Source organism: Symphodus melops (assembly GCF_947650265.1).
Source record: "Symphodus melops genome assembly, chromosome: 18".
NCBI classification, from domain to species: domain Eukaryota; kingdom Metazoa; phylum Chordata; class Actinopteri; order Labriformes; family Labridae; genus Symphodus; species Symphodus melops.
In genome coordinates, this window is record NC_136708.1 from 2593242 (window position 1) to 2600813 (window position 7572).

The 7572-nt window shown below is 42.0% G+C and overlaps 1 protein-coding gene across 1 annotated transcript; it reads left to right on the plus strand.

The window, feature by feature from the left end:
* The first annotated feature begins 5080 nt into the window (after positions 1 to 5080).
* Positions 5081 to 7346, plus strand: LOC306839761 (SUN domain-containing protein 2-like). The gene is made up of 7 exons (XM_079368644.1): positions 5081 to 5346; positions 5454 to 5749; positions 5880 to 6014; positions 6220 to 6341; positions 6460 to 6633; positions 6769 to 6858; positions 7037 to 7346. Exons 1-7 carry the CDS (start codon positions 5156 to 5158, stop codon positions 7184 to 7186), a joined length of 1158 nt encoding a protein of 385 aa, XP_079224770.1. The 5' UTR covers positions 5081 to 5155; the 3' UTR covers positions 7187 to 7346.
* The last annotated feature ends 226 nt before the right edge of the window (positions 7347 to 7572 follow it).

Sequence of the window (7572 nt, forward strand, 5' to 3'; positions counted from 1 at the left end):
ACACGACATAACCTTAAGTAGTATGCGCTCAGACTCTACAACCCTAGGGATGGGATGGAGGAATCAGACCTCAAATCAGGCTGATTATCCTACAGTGTGAGTCAGGCTTTAGATGTACGGGTTTTCGCCGGGTGCTCCGGTTTCCTCCCACAGTTCACACACGACAGGTAAACCGGTGTGTTCAATGTAACAGAAAAATGATTAATGATGCTGATAATAATTATTAATCTAATATCGTACGACTGAATCGTTTACAGCACACGACATAACCTTAACTTTTGTGTGCTAACACCGTACGTCTGAATCGTTTACAGCACACGACATAACGTTAACTTTTATGTGCTAACATCGTACGTCTGAATCGTTTACAGCACACGACATAACCTTAAGTATTATGTGCTAACACCGTACGTCTTAATCGCATCGTACGTCTGAATCGCTTACAGCACACAACATAACCTTAAGTATTATGTGCTAACACCGTACGTCTTAATCGCATCGTACGTCTGAATCGCTTACAGCACACAACATAACCTTAAGTATTATGTGCTAACACCGTACGTCTTAATCGCATCGTACGTCTGAATCGCTTACAGCACACAACATAACCTTAAGTATTATGTGCTAACACCGTACGTCTTAATCGCATCGTACGTCTGAATCGTTTACAGCACACGACATAGCATTAACTTTTATGTGCTAACACCGTACGTCTGAATCACTTACAGCACACGACATAACCTTAAGTATTATGTGCTAACACCGTACGTCTGAATCACTTACAGCACACGACATAACCTTAAGTATTATGTGCTAACACCGTACGTCTGAATCACTTACAGCACACGACATAACCTTAAGTATTATGTGCTAACACCGTACGTCTGAATCACTTACAGCACACGACATAACCTTAAGTATTATGTGCTAACACCGTACGTCTGAATCACTTACAGCACACGACATAACCTTAAGCATTATGTGCTAACACCGTACGTCTGAATCACTTACAGCACACAACATAACCTTAAGTATTATGTGCTAACACCGTACGTCTTAATCGCTTACAGCACACGACATAACCTTAACTTTTATGTGCTAACACCGTACGTCTTAATCGCTTACAGCACACGACATAACCTTAAGTATTATGTGCTAACACCGTACGTCTTAATTGCATCGTACGTCTGAATCACTTACAGCACACAACATAACCTTAAGTATTATGTGCTAACACCGTACGTCTGAATCACTTACAGCACACGACATAACCTTAACTTTTGTGTGCGAACATCGTACGTCTGAATCGTTTACAGCACACGACATAACCTTAAGTATTATGTGCTAACACCGTACGTCTGAATCGCATCGTACGTCTTAATCGTTTACAGCACACGACATAACCTTAACTTTTATGTGCTAAAAAAAAAAAACGTACGTCTGAATCGTTTACAGCACACAACATAACCTTAACTTTTATGTGCTCAGACTCTACAACCCGATTTTCGAGAGCTCACACTGTACGAATGAAATTCGGACGGAGCGTTGACAATTGCTGTCCTTTGAATCGAAAAATAAAAAGAGAAAAGAAAAACACTAAATTGGGGGGGTGGTCCCCGACAATCGGCGAGCGGATAGGGGACGTTAAGATTGGATCGCGACTGTACGATTGTAGGGATGGAGGAATCAGACCTCAAATCAGGCTGATTATCCTACAGTGTGAGTCAGGCTTTAGATGTACGGGTTTTCGCCGGGTGCTCCGGTTTCCTCCCACAGTTCACACACGACAGGTAAACCGGTGTGTTCAATGTCACATAAATATTATTAATGATGCTGATAATAATTATTAAAAAATATGTATTGTCTGAAATAAAAATAAAAAAACAGTAAAAGAGACATTGCATTTGAACTTTCTTGCTCTTTGTGTTATTAATTTACAATTGTTTTCTTTATGTGTTCAATACATCCACTGAAAGTGTAACATGAATACTGTTACCTAATCCAAAACCTCTCAGGATCAGAAATTGTACATTTTGGGGTTTTAAGCTGTTCAAGTAAGGGACTAGAAAAGAGAAGAATATACAGCATACTCACTGCTTATTTGAATGTCACGCAAGTGTTGCTAGATCGTGTTTATTTGGAGTAAATGAACATGCAATGTGCAGCTACGGGCAAACCAAAGCGTGCTACCATTATCCTGCTAAAACAACAGTGCAGGATTCTGGAGACAAGGACAATTTTGTCCGTCGCTTGCCCTCAGTGCTTAATCATGGTGTGTTCCAATTTGATTACTCATGCAAACACGAGGTGAGAGGGGTTGGAGGTGTGTCGATGTAGGAGAGCAGAGGAATCAGTGTGGCCAAACAGCAGTTTGTTTTGGTTTCATGACGACAAAATAATGTCACACTATAATAACTTATAAAAGTAAGTAAAGTAAAAATTTATTTATATAGCACTTTTCGCAGGCAGGGGCCACAAAGTGCTTCACAAACATGGTTTAAAAACATCACGGGGGCGCCGATAGCGCAGCGGCAGCGTGCGCGCGCGTACCATGTTGCGAGGCCTTGCTCCTCGCGCGGGCGGCCCGGGTTCGCGTCCGGCCTGTGGCCTCTTTCCCGCATGTCTCTCCCCACTCTCTCCCCCCTTCCGACTCTATCCACTGTCCTCTGACTCTATCAATAAAGGCAAAAAGGCCAAAAATAAATCTTTAAAAAAAAACAAAAAAAAAACATCACAAGCAATATACAGACAGTACAAAGATCATAGCAGACCTAAAAGAGACTAATTAAAAGCCTGGACAAATAAAAACGTTGACTCTCAGTTGACTCTTGAAAGTGTCAACTGAATCACTTGAGCGCAAGGATGATGGAAGTTCATTCCAGAGGCTCGGAGCAACGACCTGGAACGACTGGTCACCTCTAGTGTGATAATGAGCTCGATTGACTTTCATCAGGTTCTGATCCATAGACCTCAGCGCTCGCATAGGGGCGTAAGGCTGGATCAGCTCACTAAGGTAAGAGGGAGCCTGACCATGTAGGGCTCTGAAGGCCAGAACCAGGATTTTAAACCTGAACCTAAAAGACACTGGCAGCCAGTGAAGGTCTTTCAGAACAGGGGATATGTGGGTCCTCCTATTTGTGCGGGTCAGAATTCTTGCTGCAGAATTTTGAACTAATTGCAGTCTAGAGAGCTCTTTCTTGTTAAGACAAGAAAACAAACTATTGCAATAGTCTAAACGTGTAGACACAAAGGCATGGATAATGAGCTCCAAATCATTCTGCGAAACCATGTTTCTAAGTTTGGAGATCTTCCTCAGTTGAAAGAAGCAGTTCCTTGACAGCTGTTTACAGTGCTGGACTAAAGACATGTCTTTGTCGAAAATAACTCCCAGGTTTCTAAGACTAGGCTTCACGGACTGGCCTAGGTCCCCCAAGAACTGCTTAATCCCTGGAATTGAGTCATCAGGGGCGAGAATCAATGTTTCTGTTTTCTCTGCATTGAGCTGCAGAGAATTTTCGCTGAGCCATTGTTTGATTTCCATCAGACAAAGACGTAGGGAGCTCAGCTTCTGGATCTCGGACGGCTTAAAAGAGCAGTACAGCTGGATATCGTCAGCAAATAGGTGGAAAGAAACATCATCGAACCTTCGTATGATCTTTCCCAGAGGGATCAAATACAGCAAAAACAAGACAGGACCCAAGACGGAACCTTGAGGCACTCCACACAGCAGGTCCGCAGACTCCGACCTTATTTGGTTGGCTGCTACACTGAAGCTTCGTCCAGCTAGATAAGAAGAGAACCATTTTAGAACTGAACCCGACAGTCCAACTTGATCCCTCAGTCTTCTCAGCAGAATCTGATGGTCTACAGTGTCGAAGGCTGCGGACAGGTCCAAGAGAACCAGGACCGTGGACTTTCCAGAGTCAGCAGCCATCATAATGTCGCTGGACACTTTCAGTAAGGCCGTTTCCGTGGAGTGTTTGTTACGGAAACCGGACTGAAGCGGTTCATGGATGCTGCTTTGATCCAGGAAAAGGGTCAACTGATTACAGACCACCTTCTCAAGGATCTTTGACATGAAAGGGAGCTTAGAAATAGGCCTAAAGCTATTAAGATCTGTTTGATCTAGGCCTGCTTTTTTTTTAGTAATGGCTCCACTATGGCATGTTTGAATGCAGTAGGAAACACACCAGTGGACAAAGACAGGTTAACCATTTTGGTCAGACACGGGCCGATTTCCCCAAACACTTTTTTAAAAAGCCTACAGGGAAGGACGTCAGATGAGCAAGAGGAGGGCTTCATCTTAGACACCACTGCTGAAATATCAGCAACCGTCACAGTCCTAAACAAGGACCACAAGCTAGAGACAGGCTCAGAAACAGCAGGGGTAACACGAAGAGGGGGCGGGATGTTGTCCTTGATCATCTTTATCTTGTTTGTGAAGAATCTCAAAAAGGCATTGCTGTCAGCTTCACAAAACACGGGGGTAACTGGGGCAGCAGGACATACAAGTGAGTTTATCGTTTCAAATAACACTTTGGGGTTTTTCTTATTTAGTGCTACCAGTTGATGGATATACTCATCTGGCATTTTCGACCATCACATTGTATGAGGACACAAGGTCCCTGAGGTAGAGCCTGTGCACCTCAGAACAAATCTCCAGTCCACATGTGTCTGAATATATTCAAATAAAGTAATCTTTATTGAACATTTGTCTGATGAACACTTTTTAAGAAAAAGATTGCATCATAACTATAAAGTTCCAATTTTTTTTACAGAAGTAATTCATGCTTAAAGTTTGTTTACCTTTAAATGTGTTGCTAAGCAACAACAGACCAAAGGACATTCCAGATCAAAGAACAGAATCCCTCTCTGTGTCGAGTATTCATCATTTTGAGAAAGACTTGCAAGCAGGACGGTCAGTTTTTCCATTTACAGAGAGTCGGTTGAAATCGTTCGATACATCTGATTAAGGAAACATTTCTACAAGGATTTAAACGTCATTTTTACGATACAGGAGGAAGAAGAAGTAAAAAGTAAGTACAAGTCGCAAACTTTACACTTGAAAAATGAACTTGATGTAAATCCCTTTTTGACCTCGGGTTTGTCATCAAACATTTTTGAAACTAAAGTGCATTTAAATGAATTTAGATTCATGAAAGTATCTATAAAGTGTTGTATATATGATAATACATCATCTCTACCTAAGAATGTGACTAATGATTTGACCTTCATGTCTTTCTGCTTTTTTTCAGTGATGCCCAGGAGAAGTCTTCGTCTGCAGGAAGCAGGATACTACACAGAACAGGGAACGCCATCTGTTAACTACAAGGAAACCTTGATTAGGTAAGTAGCTTTACTGTGTCTCTTCATATGTTGAGTGTGTTATTAGGTAAGTGCATTACAAACATACACATCGAACACTCAGTTCTAACTTGTGTTTCATCTTGCAGGGTCTTTCGGAGGAGGAAACGCAAAAACGGGCCTATGAAACCTACCTACACTGAGGGACCTACTAACCCCATCATCCACTGTGTCTTGTCCAATGAGCTCACCAGAAACGGCAGCATTAACAGGAGTCATCAGGCTTCTGCTTCCTTTGTTGAGGTTAAAGTCGCTGAGAGTAACCCCACTCTGACCAGGACCCCGACCAATCAGAGCACAGTGTCTGCAGTGGAAACAAAAGGCAGCTCATTTTGGAAGATCATCAGTGCTGTTGTGCTCGTGCTTGTGCTCCTTAAAAGTTCTGGTAAGTGAAACGTCAAGTTTTTTGATACAAACATTTTGAGTACATCAGAAAAACCTTGAGAAAATCTTCATTTCCCGATTACAGTTTTATTAAAATTAAGTTTCTAACATCTGTGCTTTTTATCCCTCAGGACACTCGAGAACCGACGACAGCGTGCACTTCCAATTCCAAAAATACCAAGAGGACTTGATGTCACTTCAGCAGAGGACAAACACGCATTTTCCGCAGACAGACACTCTACCAAACTTTGCCCTGGAATCGCAAGGTAAGCTATCTCCATCGACCATCTTTCTAACTGTTGACCTTATTCACATGGCAGCCATTTACCCCTGACATTTTTTTCCTCAGATCAAATATGTCATAAGTATTTCAGAGGAAAATGGCTGCCATGAGAATATAAATGTACACCTTATTGTGATACTTGTTTGGAAGTGGACTTCTAACTGTTTTTCTTGCTTTGTGTTGTTTAGGTGCCAGAACATTGCAGCATCTGTCCTCAGATACATATCGGCCTCAAGGAAACAAGAACTTTCTATTGGATACAATATTCAACTGGTGCTGTTCTTCCAAAAAACAGAGAGGAGTGATCCAGGTGAGAATCAATTAGCCACATGAACAGATGGTTTATCAGTCATATTCAATAACATTGCATACAGTTGAAGTTAATGAATGAACAGTCGAGACTAAGACGTTGAACTTTTCTCTTTCAGGCACCTTCCAGGCTGAATCCAGGAGAATGCTGGCCTTTTTCAGGGGGTCGAGGACACTTAGTCATCTCTCTGTCCCACCCAGTCTCTATCTCCCACGTGACACTCAGCCACATCGCCAAGAGCCAGTCGCCCAATGGACACATTGCAAGTGCACCGAGGGAATTTTCCGTCTATGTAAGTCATATATGTTCCATCCCAATTAGAGATATATGTCACATATGTACATGTTGGATCTTCAAATCGTATGTATAATACATGTTCTCGTTTGACGTCAGAAATAGCTAACCTGTTTGTTTTTGTCTTCATCAGGGAATGAGGGGAACAGACGAGGAAGGCACCCTCTTAGGAAGAATGGTGTATGAACAAGATGGAACTCCACATCAGACCTTTGCTCTGCCTGTAAGTATGATCTTAGAGGTTCATAGATAGTTCATGAACATGCGTTTTGAGGAAGTTTATTATGACAACACATACAGCAGATGTCAAGTTATTCAAACTCTCACTGCCAGCACTGTTTTTTGTCTTTCCATTTGTTTCTCTATTTCAATGTCTGACTCTTTTGTTTGTCTCCCAACAGAATCCGGACAAAGACGTCTTCAGATATGTGAGGTTGCAGATTGAAAACAACTGGGGCAACATTGACTACACCTGCCTCTACAACTTTAGGGTGCACGGGAAAACACAACCCACTGCCAGCTACTCTCAGGGAGAAGGCTGGCAATACTAGGGGAATACTGGAGGAGCGAGGGAGGTATATTTTTTTGGTGAGTAATATCCGGGCCAATTTTCATAAAGTCACACCGTACAACTGAATCATTTTCGACACACGACATAACCTTAAGTATTATGTGCTAACACCGTACGACTGAATCACTTACAGTACACGACATAACCTTAAGTATTATGTGCTAACACCGTACGTCTTAATCGCATCGTACGTCTGAATCGTTTACAGCACACGACACAACCTTAACTTTTATGTGCTAACACCGTACGTCTGAATCACTTACAGCACACGACATAACCTTAAGTATTATGTGCTAACACCGTACGTCTTAATCGCATCGTACGTCATTATTGTTTACAGCACACGACATAACCTTAACTTTTATG